An 18905-nucleotide genomic window follows, 5' to 3' on the forward strand; every position below is an offset into this window, starting at 1 on the left:
TCATATGTAAATACGTAAATCTATTTTTTTTTTTTTTTTAAGGGGCTGTACCCACAGCATATGGAGTTTTCCAGGCTAGGGGTCAAATCAGAGCTGTAGTTACTGGCCTACACCACAGCCACATCTGCAACCTATACCACAGCTCACCACAACACAGGATCCTTAACCCACTGAGAGAGGTCAGGGATAGAACCTGAGTCCTCATGCATGCTAGTGAGATTCATTTTCTCTGAGCTGAACTGGGAACTCCCAGGACCTATGTTTCTTTTCGTCAACTCACACTCTCATAGGTAGAAAGACCTGAGAACTCATGTCACCCAATTTTCCTCTTGTGAGATAATAGAAAATACATACAATAGTTTCTGCCTCCGGTTCCTGGCATAGAACTAAAACCTTTATAACTCCCTAAATGATTAGATAAGAAGCACCTTTTATTCTAATATTTGGTCTTTGACTTTGGTTCCTGACACAGAGTTTGCTTAATCTTCTGTGTGATAGCAGTGACCCTTGTTTTAATGAGGTGACTCTTGGGCTCCTGGTTGGGGCTGGTAACCAGAAAGACCAAGCCATGATCAGAAGCTTGAGGGTTTTTTTTTTGTTTTTGTTTTTTTGCTTTTTAGGGCCGTACCCGTGGCTATATGGAAGTTCCCAGGCTAGGGATCGATTCAGAGCTGTAACTGCGAACCTACACCACAGGCACAGCAACGCAGATCCTTAATGATCCACTGAGCGAGGCCAGGAATCGAACCCACAACCTCATGGTTACTAGTCGGACTCATTTCCACTGTGCCACAAGGGGAACTCCAGAAGCTTGGGATTTTCAATCCCACCCTGTTCTCTCCAGAGAGGGAAGAAGGGCTGGAAATGGAGTTAATGATTGATCATGCTACATGATGAAACCTCCATAAAAATCCCAAAAGTATTAGGTTTGGAGAGCCGCCAATTCAGTGAATGTGTCCACATACCAGGAGGGTGACCCATCCCAACTCCATGGGGACAGAAGCTCCTCCACTTGGGAACCCCACCCTGCCCCAGACCTCACCCTCTGTATCTGACTGTTCATCTGTAATCTTTACCATATCCTTTAATAAATGTGTAAACAGAAGTTTTTGAGTTCTCTGAGCTGTTCTAGCAAATAATCAAATCCAAGGGGGAGGAGGTCACGGGAACCTCCAATTTGCAGCCAAATCTGACAGAAGTTGTGGGTAAGCTGGGGACCTGCTACTGGCGATGGGCATCTGAAGTGGGGTGGAGCAGTCTCGTGGGACTGAGCCCTTAACCAGTGGGATCCGACACTGTGTCCACGTAGACTGTGTTTAGAATTTAGTTAAATTGTAGGACACCCAGCTGGTGTTGCAGAATCACTCGGTGTGGGAAAAAAACTCCATCCATCTGGTGTCTGAAGAGTTGTGAATGTGGTAGAGAGTAAAGGAGAAACACAGGAGGAAGACTGAGGTTTTCTTTCTTTCTTCCCTCTTTCCTCCCTCCTTTCCTTCCTTCCTTCCTTTCTTTCTTGCTTTTTTGTCTTTTTAGGGCCACACCTGCAGCTTATGGAAGTTCCCAGGCTAGGGGTCTAATCTGCAGCTACCAGCCTACACCACAGCCACAGCCACAGCCACAACAGATCTGAGCCTAGTCTGCAAACTACACAGCAGCTCGTGGCAACTCAGGATCCTTAACCCACTGAACGGGGCCAGGGATCGAACCCGAGTCCTTATGGATACTAGCTGGGTTCGTTACTGATGAGCCATAATGGGAACTCCTGAAGTTTTCTTTACACTTCTCATCAAAGGAACTGAGTTAAGACAAAACCCAGACGTTCCCCAGTCTCTGCCAGCTTGTGAAGAGGCTCTCTGCACCGAGAGATCGTGAGAATAGACAGTTCTTCCCTATGGTGACCTATGAAAATGTGCTTCCTAATAAATTCTGCTCTTCGATCACTGCTCCACACAATATCCTTTCAAATATTTACAGCCTGCTATCACATTTCCTGCAAGCTCCTTCCCAGGCCGACCATCTCCAGTCCTCTCATCCCTCAGACGACCTCTGACCATGCTGGCCTCATTTTGTTGTTCCTCTTTGTCCCATTTCAAGTAAAGAGCTAAAATGGACAACTTTTTCGGATGTGTTCTAAATAATGCATTGACCATTGAGACAATAATTTCTCAATAAGGGCACAATATTTCTTGATGCAATATGCTAACTTAACTGGGCACCAGATTTTTTTAACTGCAAACTTACCCTGTTGGCCTAAATAAGTCAATCATGATCTCCAAGGGCTTACAAAAATAAACTTATTCCAAGCCTGATCTCTCCTATCCTCTATTTTTGAAACAGATTTTTTGGAATATAATTGACTTTTTAATTTAAATGCAAAAATTTACATATCGATATTATTATTATTACTGGTCTTTTTGCCTTTTCTAGGGCCGCTCCCGTGGCATATGGAGGTTCCCATGCTAGGGGTGAAATTGGAGCTGTAGCTGCCGGCCTACACCACAGCCACTGCAATGCGGGATCCAAGCCTCATCTGCGACCTACACCATAGCTCACGGCAATGCCAGATCCTTAACCCGCTGAGTGAGGCCAGGGATCGAACCCACAACCTCATGGTTCCTAGTCAGATTTGTTAACCACTGAGCCATGAAGGGAACTCCTTGATATTATTTATTTCAAATTAAGTGTTTGAAATGATACAACTACATGTAGAACAAACTAAATACAGAAAAGAAAATATTTTGCATTTACCCTTCCAGACTTTAATATACAAATAATCCATTATTCAGTATTGAAAGTATCAGGAAATACAGACAAGGAAAAAAACAAACCAACAAAAAAAACCCCAAAACAACCAAATAATCTCACTAGACAAAGATAACCATTGTTAACATCTTGGTGCAAATCCCTTCTGAAATATATTTCTACATATACGAACATATATCTATGTACACAGACAAATGCATATGTATACACATCCATATATTTATATATTCCCCCCCAATACCAGCAATCGACTTTGGCTGACGCATGGAGAGCACAGGTTCTAGTTGGACAGTACTGAGTTGATCAGTTAAACCGTAATACCTACTAGCTCAGGTATGAATACAGCTTATCATTAGTTATTCCATTAATGTTTCATAGTTTCTACTCATTCTAGAGCTCACTATAAATATAAATATGTATAGAATATTTGTATGTGTATAAATTAAACTATATTTTAAATAAATTATATTTATAAATTCATATTTCTGAAAGGACATACACCTAATGTTATTGAACATTATTCACGAGCATTTTTTAGGGTCAATAAAAATGAGACTAAAAAAATAATTTTAAATGGCTGCATATTATCCCATAGGCTGTACCATAATTTCTTTAACCAATCCCCAAGCCTCTACTGTTAAAGGTTGTTTAAAACATTTCACTGCTATAGAGAATGATGTTGCATTAGAAACGTCTACAACCCTTTCCTAAGAACTTCCTGTGTTGACAGCCTTGAAGGAGCAGTTCCTGTGACCAAGAAACACTATGCTGGCCCTAGCTCATTGGTTTTCAGTGAACATCTGTCCCACAGTGTCCAATTCTCTTCCCCAAAACCTGGAGCTGGTATCGGAGACCAAAACAAACTGTGAAGGATCTCAGACGGCTTAGTGACTGAGCCCACCTTTTGGGAGAAGCCTTCACAGGCCATGTAAAAGCAGATGGCTAAGCAGAGAAGATAACTGTCAGAGATAAAAAATGATGCATTCAAGCAAAGAGAAGAAGAAAGCAGGGATGGTGGGGTCCTGGCAGCTGGTGCCAAATAAACTGAGATCGGGGACAAAGAAAGGTGCATTTTGGCCTCATCTAAAGCAAAAGCTGAGAGCTGGATTGTCTCCTTATTACTTAAAGGAATTCTAGATACTAATTTTCGTCAGTTACATGTGTTAGATCTGCGTCCACTCTGCAATTTACCCTTTCACTCTTTTAATGGTGTCCTTGGATGAACCAAAGTTCTTAATTTTAATGTCATCAAAATTTATCAGTCCTTTCCTTCATTAGTCTTTAGGTGTCCAGTGGTATCTTCCCTTATATTGAGAGAAAGAAAATACTCTTCTGGAGTTCCTGTTGTGGCTCAGAGGGTTAAAAACCCGAAATAGTGTCTGTGAGGATGTGAGTTCAACCCCTGGCCTCAATCAGTGGGTTAAGGATCCCATCTTGCTGCAAGCTGCAGCATAGATCGCAATATTGCTGTGGCTGTGGCAGAGGCTGGTAGCTGCAACTCCAATTGGACCCCTAACCTGGGAAATTTCATATGCTGCAGGAGCGGCCCTAAAATTAAAAAAAAAAAAAATTCTCCTGTATTATTGTCTAGGAGCTTATTGTACTTCTTTTCACATTTTGATCTATAATTCAGCTAGGTTGATTTTTTGTGCTTATGGTGCAAGAGATAAAGACCAAGTTTCATTTCTTTTCCTTCTTTCTTTTCTCTTAAGATACTCAATTGTACCAGCAATATTTACCATTCTTTCCCTATTACTCTACAGTATAGTCTTTGCTGCAAGTCAAACATTTCCTTTCTAGGCTTTTAATCTATTACTAGGGCCTTTTGGGCTATTACGTAAAAGCTTTAAAATAAGACTTTTTTTTTTTTAAGGGCCGTACCTGAAGCATATGGAGGTTCCCAGGCTAGGGGTGGAATCGGAGTTGTAAGCTGCCAGCCTACACCACAGCAACTCGGGATCCGAACCACATCTGCAACCTACACCACAGCTCAGAGCAATGCCAGGATCCTTAACCTACTGAGCGAGGCCAGAGACTGAACCTGCGTCCTCATGGATGCTAGTCAGATTCCTTTCTGTTGAGCCACAATGAAAACTCCTAAAATAAGTCTCGATAGCTGATAGACCATATCTTTCCATCTTGCTGTTGTTACTTGTCTTTGTTTTATTTATGGCCTTCCATTTCTATATATGTTTTAGAACCAGCCTGTCAAATTCCCCCCAAAAAGCCCACCAAAACCCTGCTAGAGTTTTTTGTTTGTTTCGGCCTGGCCCAGAGCACATGGAAGTTCCCAGGCCAGGGATCAAACCCATACCACAGCAGCGACCCAAGCTGCTGCAGTGAAAATGCCGGATCCTTAACCCACTGCACCACAGAACTCCAGATTTTTATTACGATTGTATTTTATCTATAAAGCATGTCGGGGAGAACTGATATCTTTACAATATTGAGTCTTCCAAACTGAGAATATGGTGCATCCTTCCCTTTACTAAGTTTTAATTTCTCTCAATAGTAACATTATTATAATATTTTGCATAAAGCTTTTGCATATATTACATGCAATTTATTCCTAAGTATTTGAACTTTCATTGTAGTAAATTATATAGATTTTTTAATTTCTTTGTTAGTATACATATACTATATGCTACATTTATATGCAATAGCATTTTGCATGATGGCCTGTATTTTTCTTGCCCAACTATACTTGCTAGACTATCCAGTTAAAGGATGAAAAGCAAGTGGTGAGAGTGGGCACCCTCGTCCTATTCCTAATCTCAGAAGGAAAATTTTTAAATTTCCCCATTAAGTTTGATGCTGCTTGTATGTTTTTTTGGTAGATATGCTTTATCCAAATAAAGAAGCTTCCTTTTATTCCTAGTTTGCTAAGAGTTTTGACTCATTAATGGAGGTTGACTATACCAAACACTTTTTTTCTGCTTCTATTAAACTGATAATTTTCATCCTCTATTGTAATAAAATGGTAATTTAGTTGATTTTTCTTTTTAGCCACTCCTGTGGCATATGAAAGTTCCCAGGCCAGGGATCAAGTTCGAGCTGCAGCTTTTGACCTACACCACAGCTTGGCAATGTCAGATCCTTAATCTACTGTCCTGGGTCAGGGATTGAACCCAAGCTGCTGCAGAGAAAACACCAAATCCTTAAACTGCTGCATCACAATGGGAACAGCTATGGTTATTGTCTTGTTCCTTTTTTTTTTTTTTTTTTTGCTTTTTAGGGCCACACCCGAGGCATATGGAGGTTCCCGGGCAGGGATGGAATTGGAGCTATAGCTACCGGCCTACCCCACAGCCTCATCTGTGACCCACACCACAGCTCATGGCAACACCAGATCCTTAGCCCACTGAGCAAGGCCAGGGATTGAACCCGAAACCTCATGGTTCCTAGTCAGATTTCTTTCCACTGTGCCATGATAGGAGCTCCTGTTTTAATGTTAAAATAACTCTGCAGTTCTGACAAAAAACCCAACTTAGTCATATACATTGCTAGATTCAGCATGCTAATATTTTGCTAATGACTTTTTACATTTATGTTAATGAGGGATAATAAATCACATTTTTCTTTTCATTTGGGATTATTTTGATTCTGCCTGAAGAATTCAGTTATTCCTTTAGTGTAGGTCTGCAAATGATAAATCCTGTTTTTGATTGCCTGGAAATATCTTTATTTCGCCTTCATTCTTTTTTTTTTTTTTTTTTTTTGCAGGGGATACTAATGCTATTTAATTAATAATTTACAAATACTATAATTGGCAAAAATCTAAAATAAAATATTTCTTTTAAGCCATAATTTGTTTTGAAGAGTACTGTTTGGAACAGTATTAAGAATTATTATTTGTTTTTTGGTTTTTTTGTTTGTTTGTTTTTTACAGCTGCACCCGCAGCATATGGAGGTTCCCAGGCTAGAGGTCTAATCAGAGCTACAGCTGCCAGCCTACACCAGAGCCACAAGCAACAGCAGATCCAAGCCACATCTGTGACCTACACCACAGCTCAAGGCAACACTGGATCCTTAACCCATTGAGCTAGGCCAGGGATCAAAGTTGCATCCTCATGAATACTAGCTGGGTTCTTAACCTGCTGAGCCACAACAGGAATTTATCCAGCTACTTTCAATATCTGTCTTTGCTTTGGTTTTATAGGAGTTCTGGGTTTTTTGTTTTCTGTTTTTGTCTTTTAAGGACTGCACCCACGGCATGTGGAGGTTCCCAGGCTAGGAGTCAAATCAGAGCTGTAGCCGTGGGCTTACACCACAGCCACAGCAACGCCAGATCCTCAACCCACTGAGCGAGGCCAGGGACCGAACCTGCATCCTCATGGATACTAGTCAGATTCGTTTCCGCTAAGCCATGATGGGAACTCCAGGTCTTAGAGCAGTTTTAATTTCATGTGTACCTACATGGATTATATACCCAGCTTGAAGTATATAGGGCTTTATGAATCTGTAGTTTCCATTAATTTTAGACACTTTACAGCTGTTATCTCATCAAACATAGCTTCTCTCCATTCTTGCTCTCCTTACCTTTTAGGATTCCAATTATACAAATGTTAGACCTTTTTACTGTATCCTCTATGTCTCATCTCATTTTTTAATTTTCCACTGTGGCATTTTGACATATTTTCTTCTGACCTTTCTTCCAGTTCACTATTCTCTCTTCAAGGTAATAACTTGTTGCTAAGCTAATCAACGGAGTTCGTAATTTTCATCTGTATTTTTCAGTTTCAGAATTGCTATTGGTTCTATTTTTATAAATTTCAATCCTCTGCTAAATTTCTCAAGCTTGTTTTTTATCTCCTTGAACACAATAAATCTATCTTTATTTTATTTTATTTTATTTATTTATTTATTTTTGCCATTTCTAGGGCTACACCCATGGCATTTGGAGGTTCCCAGGCTAGGGGTCTAATCGGAGCTATAGCCTCCAGCCTATGCCAGAGCCACAGCTGCAACCTACAGAGCCGCGTCTGCAACCTACACCACAGCTCACGGCAACGCCAGATCCTTAACCCACAACCTCATGGTTCCTAGTCGGATTTGTTAACCACTGAGCCACTGATGGGAACTCCAATAAATCCATCTTTAAGTTGAAGTACAGTTGATTTACAATATAATCATTTTTAAGTCTGTAACTGGTAACTCCAAAATCTGATGTCCCTAAAGATTCATTTTTACTGTTGTTTCTTTTTATTTTTGTTCACATTATTTCATTATCTGTATCTAGTCTCTTTTTTTTTTTTTTTTTTTTTTTTTTTTTGCTTTTTAGGGCCGCACACAAGGCATATGGAAGTTCCCAGGATAGGGGTCGAATTGGAGCAGTAGCTGCAAGCCCATGCCACAGGCACAGCAATGCAGGATCTGAGCCACATCTGTGACCTACACCACAGGTTGTGGCATCATGGGATCCCTGACCCACTGAGTGAGGCCAGGGATCAAACCCGCATCCTCATGGATACTAGTCAGATTTATTGCCATTGCACCACAACGGCAACTCCATATCCAGTCTTTTTTTTTTTTTTTGTCTTTTGTCTTTTTGTTGTTGTTGTTGTTGTTGTTGCTATTTCTTGGGCCGCTCCTGCGGCATATGGAGGTTCCCAGGCTAGGGGTCGAATCGGAGCTGAAGCCACCGGCCTACGCCAGAGACACAGCAACGCAGGATCCGAGTCGCGTCTGCAACCTACACCACAGCTCACGGCAACACCGGATCGTTAACCCACTGAGCAAGGGCAGGGACCGAACCTGCAACCTCATGGTTCCTAGTCGGATTCGTTAACCACTGCGCCACGACGGGAACTCCTATCCAGTCGTTTTTGATACTTGCCAAAAACTATTCTCACAAGGATGTTTGTCAAAATAAAATTTGTAGACTACAATGCTCCTTCAGAAAAGATCTGCCTTTGATTCTTCCATATACTGGGGGCACTAGCTCCCTGAGGTTACCTTAATCCAATTTCATGAATTTAGATGTTTCTGAAGCTGAGCAATGGCGTGCTTCTAACTTACCCTTACTTCTAGAACATGGCCTTTCATGGTCCTAACCCAGAGAAAAGGGGGTTCACAGGGCTCCTCCTGCTTGATTAATCCCTGCTGCTTTAGTTCCGAGAAGCACTTTCACAGTCTTGCCATGCAGCCTCCCCATGTAGGAGTCCCACACAGCCCCTCAGAGGAGAAAGGAACCCCAACCTGGACGCTCATCCTTGGACCTCTGTCTTTACACTTCTGCCCTCACATGGCTCATAGCCTGGTAATTGTTCATTATCTGACTAGCTTTCCAGGATCTTCAGGCAGATGTTTATATTTTGACAATTATTTCCTAATTGTCCCCACTGGGAGAAGTGATCCCAATTACCTAGTGTGCCATCACTCAAAACAGAAATGTGCATTGCCTCTTACCCTTTTCAGTCTGAAGATACCTTAGTGAAGAAAATGGAGACAAAACAGAGGTTCAAAGTCTGCCATCTTTCTGTCACTGGCTAATAGTATCACCTCTGTAGGTAATGGATCATAATGAAGATTTCAGTAAAGTTGAATGTTTTTTTGAGGGGGGGGGCACGCCTGTGGCATGTGGAAGTTCCCAGGACAGGGATCGAATCTGAGCCACAGTAGCGACCTGGGCCACAGCAGTGACAATACTGTATCCTTAACCCACTGCAGCACAAGGGAACTCAAGTTGGATGTTTAGACAGAAATGAAATTAATACAAAAATAAAGGAAAAGAGTAGTGGATTTACAGAATAACATAATAAAATAAGCTACGAGGATATATTTTACAACGCAGGAACATAGAAAATATTTTATAATTATAAACAGAGTATATTTAAAATTGTGAATCACTATATTGTATACCTGTAACATATATAAACTATACTTAAATTTTAAAAGAATATAAAAATCATCCCTAAGGATATTTACAAACTATATTTCATAGAAACTTCATCTGAGAGAAAAAAGCCCAGAATAGATCAGTTCCTGACGAGCAGAAAAGGCAAAAAGAGACATACAAAATGGCTCTAACTTATGATATAAACACAGTGAAGAACCTCATGGTCTGTTTGTGCGTATTTTTTCCCAACAGGTAATAGATACACAGTATTCAAAATTCAAAAAGCATAAAAGTATACAGTGAAAACTTCCTCCATCTTTGTCCCTACCTCCAATGTTAATTGGTTTTGTGTAGTCTTTCAACAATGTTTTGCATTTTAAAAAATGTGTATGTCAAAAATATAATACCTTTTAAAATTGCACCTCACAAAATCAAATACCTCGGAATACACCTGACCAAGGAGGTAAAGGACCTATATGCCGAGAACTATAAAACTTTCATCAAAGAAATCAAAGAAGATGTAAAGAAATGGAAAGATATTCCATGTTCCTGGATTGGGAAAATCAATATGGTAAAAATGGCCATACTACCCAAAGCAATCTACAGATTAAGTCTATTCAGCAAGCATTGCTGGGAAACCTGGACAGCTGCATGCAAAGCAATGAAACTAGAACACACCCTCACGCCATGCACAAAAATAAACTCCAAATGGCTGAAAGACTTAAATATACAACAGGACACCATCAAACTCCTAAAAGAAAACATAGGCAAAACACTCTCTGACATCAACATCATGAATATTTTCTCAGGTCAGTCTCCCAAAGCAATAGAAATTAGAACAAAAATAAACCCATGGGACCTCATCAAACTGAAAAGCTTTTGCACAGCAAAGGAAACCCAAAAGAAAACAAAAAGACAACTTACAGAATGGGAGAAAATAGTTTCAAATGATGTAACTGACAAGGGCTTAATCTCTAGAATATATAAACAACTTATACAACCCAACAGCAAAAAAAACCAATCAATCAATAGAAAAATGGGCAAAAGACCTGAATAGACATTTCTCCAAAGAAGATATACAGATGGCCAGCAAACACATGAAAAAATGCTCAACATCGCTGGTTATAAGAGAAATGCAAATCAAAACTATCATGAGATATCACCTCACACCAGTCAGAATGGCCATCATTAATAAATCCACAAATAACAAGTGCTGGAGGGGCTGTGGAGAAAAGGGAACCCTCCTGCACTGTTGGTGGGAATGTAAACTGGTACAGCCACTATGGAGAACAGTTTGGAGATACCTTAGAAATCTATACATAGAACTTCCATATGACCCCGCAATCCCACTCTTGGGCATCTATCCGGACAAAACTCTACTTAAAAGAGGCACGTGCACCCGCATGTTCATTGCAGCACTATTCACAATAGCCAGGACATGGAAACAACCCAATTGTCCATCGACAGATGATTGGATTCGGAAGAGGTGGTATATAGACACAATGGAATACTACTCAGCCATAAAAAAGAATGACATAATGCCATTTGCAGCAACATGGATGGAGCTAGAGAATCTCATCCTGAGTGAAATGAGCCAGAAAGACAAAGACAAATACCATATGATGTCACTTATAACTGGAATCTAATATCCAGCACAAATGAACATCTCCTCAGAAAAGAAAATCATGGACTTGGAGAAGAGACTTGTGGCTGCCTGATGGGAGGGGGAGGGAGTGGGAGGGATCGGGAGCTTGGGTTTATCAAACACAACTTAGAATAGATTTACAAGGAGAGCCTGCTGAATAGCATTGAGAACTTTGTCTAGATACTCATGTTGCAACAGAAGAAAGGCTGGGGGAAAAATGTAATTGTAATGTATCCATGTAAGGATAACCTGACCCCCTTCCTGTACAGTGGGAAAATAAAAAATAAATAAATAAATAAATAAGAAATAAAAAATGTGTATGTGTTTATATATAAAAAGTGTGTGTGTAAATAGTTTATATATAATTATAAAATATAATATATATATATGTATATACACACACACACACTTTTTTTTGTCTTTTTAGGTCCACACGTATGCCAGATGGAAGTTCCCAGGCTAGAGGTTGAATAAGAGCTGCAGCTGCCAGTCTACACCACAGCCAAAGCAATGCAGGATCCAAACCACATCTGCAAACTACACCACAGCTCATGGCAACGCCAGATCCTCAACCCACTGGGCAAGGCCAGGGAGTGAACCCACATCCTCATGGATACTAGTCAGGTTCATTACCGCTGAGCCACATGGGAACACCATAAAATATATATATATATATATATATATATATATATATATACACACTTTTTTACACAAATAGACATACTAGACATACCACCATATATTTTGTTTTTTCCACAAATAGACATACTAGACATACCACCATATACTTTGTTTTTTCCACTTACATCTCAGTGACCTTTCCATAATTACGTATAAAAAGCTTCCTCATTCTTTTCCACAGCTGATTAATATTTCATTGGCTGGATATTCCATAATTTATTTAACCAGTTCTCTATTGATAAACCTTAATGTCCTTTCTAATCTTTAACCATCACAAACAATACTATAGTAACTTTGTGTCTGTATCATTAAAAAGGTGTGTGAATAAGCCTATAGAATAAACTCCTGGAAAAAATGCATCAACGAGGACATATACTGTCATTTTAACAGACATTGACAAATTGCCCTCCACAGCATTTATACCAATTTCCAAGCCCATCAGCAGTGCATGGCAGTGCTTATCTCTGCATGCCCTAACTAACACAGTGAGATAGCAAACTACCCAGTGTAGTTAGGATGTCCACCTCCCTTATCAGGAGCTAGGTTGAGCGTTTTTCATGTTAAGAGCTGCTTCTCACAGCATCTTAACAGCTTAATGTACACAGGGGAAAAAAAGTGAAAAGAGATATTGCTTTTGATTTTGAAGGTTAAAGATAGTCACTAAATTGGAGTTCCCGTCGTGGCTCAGTGGTTAACAAATCCGACTAGGAACCATGAGGTTGCAGGTTCAGTCCATGGCCTTGCTCAGTGGGTTAAGGATCCAGCGTTGCCGTGAGCTGTGGTATAGGTTGCAGACTCGGCTCGGATCCTGTGTTGCTGTGGCTGTGGCGTAGGCCCGAGGCTACAGCTCCGATTCAACCCCTAGCCTGGGAACCTCCATGTGCCATGGGAGTGGCCCTAGAAAAGGCAAAAAGACCAAAAAAAAAAAAAAAAAAAAAAAAAAAGATAGTCACTAAATTATGTAAGAACTGCTGGTAAAACAACTTGTAGTTGATTCAGAGAGACAGGAAGTAAGAAAAGGAGAAAGAAATATGTTTATTTCCAAAAGTATAAAGTGTGGAAGAGGCGGTCCTGTTTTAAAGAGAGAGAAAACCCTTACAAACACAGCTTTTTGCGTTTCCTAAATTTATTTAGTGAAATTTAGACCACTATAAAGAAGAAAAAGCCAATTTTTCTATACAATAGCTTGTAATATGTCAGCCAAATATAGAGCAATTCTACAAGGATTCCTAGAAGAGAAAAGAGAAATGAGGACAAGTTTTGCAAATTTATATGGTACTTAGGAAAATGTTTTTATTTTAATGGGTATATATTTATTTCAATACGTATTAGGAAAACTAAATACATCAAACTAGTAATATCATGGATATTATTTAGAATAAAACAAAATTTTTATTTAAAGAAAAAAACAGTAACTGGGTAATATTGGAATATATTCTCTAATGTGGCAAAAACTCTAACTGTGGTACCTAAATGGCCAAAGTTGCAATAATGAACAGGGAAGGGATAATGGAAGCTTGAGAATAACTCAATTTATAATTGATGACCTCTAAAGCAAAAGTGAGGGGAGAGAAAGAAACTTGCTTAAAATAATTTATTTTATATTTAACAATATTTAAAATATGCATTTTCTATGTTACCGGAATATGGTTTCAGACATTCTGATCAAGCTACAGATTTAAATGTACTGTGTACTTTGCACTTTCTCTACAAAGAGAACCAAAATGACGGTTTTTTCCTGATATTTTTGAATATCAGGTCAGAGTTCTTTAGAACAAGTCTCATAGGACTTCCCCTTCACGCAACAGGCCACAAAAAGATAATTAGCCTGGCCTTTTAGATTCAAGAGGAACCAAAAGAAGGTTATGTGGTTATAGATTCAGGAGGCTTAAAAAGAAACCAGCTGAACTCATGTTCCAACTAAGTCCAGAGACCACGTCCACGTGATCCAGTTTCTCCTGAGCCCTGATCAGTGGGCCATGCTCCATGGACATTCGGGTTACAAACTTCGGCTTGTACATTAGGCACTGAATTATGACAGGACTGATGGACTACCTCAACACCATAAAAACACAAATGCTGTAAGAAAAAAAAAATAAATAACCACAGGTAGACAAACTTATACCATTTTGATATAAAATTACAATAGAAACCCAAAACCATTAAGGCTCTTTGGCAAAGACTTCTACGCTTTTGCTCCATCCAATACAGTAACCACCAATTTTTAAGTTTTAATTGAAGTTGAAATAGCCACAGATATGCAACATTTCCATCACCGTGGAAAGCTTTACTGCACTGCTCTAACTCCTACCTAAGAGTAATGAACAAGTCTACCTGACCTGGTCCAGTCCTTGGCGTCCACAAGCATTGATGGCCCTCAGGGTCAAGGCACCAAGTTCTACTACGGACTTCAAGGTCATAACAGATTTCGCCCTTTGTTTTCCCCAAAGCTCCCTAAACTTTAAAAGAAAAAAACAATACACAAAAGAAAGGGCCTGTTCTTTTGTTGTTGTTATTTTATGGCCACACCCACGGCATATGGAGGTTCCCAGGCTAGGGGTCGAATCGGAGCTGCAGCTGCCGGCCTACCACAGCCATGGCAATGCGGAATCCAGCTGCGTCTGTGACCTACACCACAGCTCACGGCACGTGTCGGATCCTTAACCCGCTGAGCGAGGCCAGGGATCAAACCCACCTCCTCCTGGATCCTAGTTGGGTTGGTTAACCGCTAAGCCACAAAGGGAACTCGGAAAAGGCCTGTTCTTAAGTGATGCAACATGTGTGCCCTAGAGACTGTCACTATATAAAGAGTGAGCTCTCTCTCCTCTTGGGAACTGATGGACCCAGGTGCCCCAGTAAAAAAGACTATTAAAAACAATTATAGTTCCTAAAACAACAAGACCACTGACTGCTGGAGAGCCTAGTTCAGAAGAACATCAACATTTTTCCTATCTCATCACCAAAATCTGAGCTGACAAAACTGATGACCCTCAAACGGTATTCTCTGCTGAGAATACTTTTGAAAAACAAGTCATGGTTGTTCTGGATTATCATAAATTCCTGCTTGGAAGGAATAAGACTCATTGAAAAATCGAAGCCCTCAATTCAGTAACTGAATGTCCAATTTCATTTCTTATTGCTGTTTTCCCTCTAAGAGAGGATGCGAGAAACCTCTTTTGACTGTACTCATAGGCCTCTATTGCTTACTCCCTGGATCATTTTCCAGAGGAAAGTGGCACAAGAATCCAATCAAACAAACTCCCAATTAGAAGTTTTTTGAGTTTACTCCCAAGCCCATACAACCAGGAGCAAAGCCAAATGCATGTTTCCACACTGCTCTGGAAACCCAGCTTAACTCTAACTCCAGGTTTCTCCAAGGCAGCACTACAGACATTTGGGGCCAGATAATTCTCTGTGTGGGGCTATCCTGGGCAGCAGAGGATGCCTGGCAGCATCTCTGGCCCTTGCCTACTAGACAACAGCAATAGCACTCCCCCTTCTCCCCAGCACAAGTTGTGACAACCAAAATGTCCCCTGGGGGAGGCAAAATTGCTCCCGGTTGAGAACCACAGCTTTAACATAGGAACATTCTTTTTTTTTTTTTTTTTTTTTTTTTTTTTTTTTTTTTTCGGCCATGCCTGTGGCATATGGAAGTTCTCAGGCCAGAGATGGAACCTGCACCACGGCAGTGGTTCAAACCACTGCAATGACAATGCTGGATCTTCTGAGCCACAGGAAAACGCCTAAGGAACATTCTTGGTATCTCAGCCCTAATTCCTCATATTAGTTTGAGGCTTCTTCGAATCTCTGTGTTGAGACTTTGTCTCACAATCCAGCAAATATTTACAGAACCTCTAGGACATAACATCAAGGGCTCTAGGATATAAACAGACAAGACAGATTCTGTCCCTACTCTCAAGCAGGTTTCTTAGGGATAAGCACATAAAGAATTGTAATAAAAGACACCCAATTATATAACGTTTTCAATTACTGATTTTTCTTCCTGTGGCATTCTGATCTACCAAACTAAAAACCCCTTCAAGGGCAAAGACCATAACCTGCCCGAGGATACCAACACTTGATTAAAGGCCAATAAAATTAAAAAATAAAACTACTGTAAACGTCATCATAACAAGGTGACGATTTCAGAAAGGCAGTAAAAACCTCACAGCTAACTTGAGCAAACAAGTTAAACTTTCTCAGCTGCAGTTTGTTCTTCTGTAAAATGGGGAGGGAATGGCTGTTGACAGGATTAAGTCAGATAATACCAGGAAAGCTTTTCCCACATTCTGGCACAGAGTAGGCATCCAATTAATGTAAGCTATCATTACTATTATTTTATAAGTATTTTATTAGCAACAAATCTTACCTCAAAGAGATGAGCTTGCTCTGGGTAATAATAACACACCCCTACATACAATAACAAACCCTTATGTCAACACTCCCGCTTTCTGAGCACAGGAGGAAGAAAGTAATTCTAAATATTTCTATCAACGTCCGGGGAGGAAAATGTGAATGCTGGAACCAATTACAAGGAGGCGGGGTGGGGGGGGACACACTCAGAGACAAACTCACTATCCTGCAATACATTCCTGGATTATTCTTTGGACCTTTCTATCTAAAATGCTTGGGTATATTTGCCGCACAGATCTAAAGAAGCAGTTTTTAAAAATCCTTAATTTATAGATATTGACACATGCAAGGCACAGATGTTTATGAGACTTTCTGAGTGTTCATTTGCTTAATCTTTCAGAAAGCGTGCTTGAATTTTCTATTGTTAAATACATACCATCAATGTTGAATTTACTACAAAGCCTAAGAGCTTGTAAGAAGGAAAAAAGACAAAAATTAAATTAGGTTTTAAAATAAGAAAACAGGGGCGTTCCCGTCGTGGCGCAGTGGTTAACGAATCCGACTAGGAACCATGAGGTTGCGGGTTCGATCCCTGCCCTTGCTCAGTGGGTTAACGATCCGGCGTTGCCGTGAGCTGTGGTGTAGGTCGCAGACGCGGCTCGGATCCCGCGTTGCTGTGGTTCTGGCGTAGGCCGGTGGCTACAGCTCTGATTCAACCCCTAGCCTGGGAACCTCCATATGCCGCGGGGGAGCGGCCCAAGAAATAGCAACAATAACAACAACAACAACAACAAAAAAAAGGCAAAAGACAAAAAAAAAAAAAAAAAAAAAAAATAAGAAAACAAAAAGTCACAGGGAAAAGAAGGATGATTCAAAGCTGTGTATGCACGTGCATGTGTATGTGTTTCACCCAAGCAGCATTAGGCAATGGGAGATACTTAGGACAGGAAGTAAAAAGACAGAGAAAGTCACCATCCTGGAAGATACACATCCGAGAAAACCTCTTCTGACAGCACATAGAGGTTCCATGAGCAAATCCAGACCTTTTTCCCGTAATAATGGATCTCACCAGTATAGTGTGTACAGTGGGTGGGCCAGGCACCAAGTGCCTCATACACAGTAGTTCCTGAAATCCTCCCAGCAATCTTATTAGGCAGGTATCATCAGCGCCCACAATTTATAGGTGAGGAAACAGAGAAGTGACTTGCCCAAGTACCTTAAAGATTCAGACTCCAACCAGGCACCATGGCACCAGCTCTATCGATCCACTTTATGATGTCTGTTTTAACTTCAGAACTGGGCATTAAATTTACACTTGCTACTAAGTGAGACCAGTTCTTTCCCCTACAGGCATCCTTTTAGTTGCATCATGTGTGGAAGCTTGAAAGGTAAAAGTGTGATTGCTGGACACCTTCGCTTTTGGACACTGACAATGAAGTAATCCACACGGAGAAACTAGCGTGGGTGGAAATGAGACAGGCTCTAACAAGAAGACGAGGGTCCTGGAGAATGAGGGAGGTCGCCAAAGTTCCTACCTCAGCCTCTATTTCCTGCCTTTGCTCTGGCCGCTATGTTCATTCAAAAGACCCCAGAGCCTACCTATTCCAACTCTGCTTTTCATCTCCCCTACCCTGAGAGACGGAGAGGATGGATGCGAGGTGAGGCACGGGGGCCTATGTGCTGGAAGGCTAGAGCAAGTGGGGTTCTGGACAGAAGGAGGAGAGGCTGCCTATTCGGATGGGGGCAGAGAAGCGCGTGGAAAGGCTGGGACCTGGGACAGAGGTGGATCCGGAGAGGGAGCCAGAAGCAGGGGGCTGAGAGCCGGTGGGTTGGGGCCGGCAGCCCAGGAGTGATGAAAGGGCGCGCTGAAGCTAAAGAGTCGCCAGGAACAGAGCAGCCCTGTCACTACCATCCGGGCTGATCTAAGAAGGGAAACGGAGCAGGAACCAAGACATTTCGAAACAGGAGTTGAAAATAATTGCGAGCGAAGACCAGGCCCGGGAGGTGGCAGGAGAGGGGGTCGCGGGACGGGGGAGTGGGGCCCGGGCAGGAGCGAAGGCAGGGGCTCCACGCGCGCAGAGGCTGCCCAGGCCGGTCCACTCCGCCGGGCAGCGCAGGCAGAGCGCGGCCAAGCCTCGCGCCGAGGTGCGGGGCCCCGAGGCCGGAAGGCACCCACCCGCCGGCGCCCCAGCCTTTCGTACCTGAGGCGGCTGCCTGGCTCCCTTCCACTCCCAGGCCGTCCCCGACGCCGCGCGCCGGCCCTCGGGGGGCTGCGGGGCTCCAGACGCCCGGCCCCTCAGCGACCTGCGGGTCAGACATCTGCAGCCCGCGCGGTTAGCGCCTCCGCCGCTCGCCGCCAGTGGCTCCGGAAACAGCCGAAGGCGGAGCGCGCCGGGAAGAGCCGAGTAGAGCCCGCGGGCCGGAAGGGGCAGCGCGTCGGCCCCCGGGCGGTCCGAGGAGCTCTGCCCAGCGGAGGCTGGCAGTGCGGGCTCGGGGAGGGTTACTGCGTGCTGCTGATCGCAGGTTTGTAAAGTCAGGGCTTGAAAGAACAAACAAAACCTGGAGAAGATTCCGTGAGACCCGGCCGGAAGTCGTGGTATCCATAGAGACGCTATCGGAAGTTGG

General features: G+C 41.9%; 1 protein-coding gene across 2 annotated transcripts in view; it reads right to left on the reverse strand.

Annotated features, from left to right (window-relative positions):
- Nucleotides 1–18698, reverse strand: part of TMED8 (transmembrane p24 trafficking protein family member 8) — a 38092-nt gene extending 19394 nt beyond the window's left edge. For both annotated transcript variants that reach the window (XM_003356761.4, XM_021099552.1), the window contains exon 1: nt 18482–18698. In XM_003356761.4, the coding sequence (XP_003356809.2) occupies nt 18482–18599 (118 nt within the window). In that variant the 5' untranslated portion in view covers nt 18600–18698. The remainder of the gene's footprint in view (nt 1–18481) is intronic.

This window comes from Sus scrofa, chromosome 7, assembly GCF_000003025.6.
Source record: "Sus scrofa isolate TJ Tabasco breed Duroc chromosome 7, Sscrofa11.1, whole genome shotgun sequence".
Lineage (NCBI taxonomy): Eukaryota > Metazoa > Chordata > Mammalia > Artiodactyla > Suidae > Sus > Sus scrofa.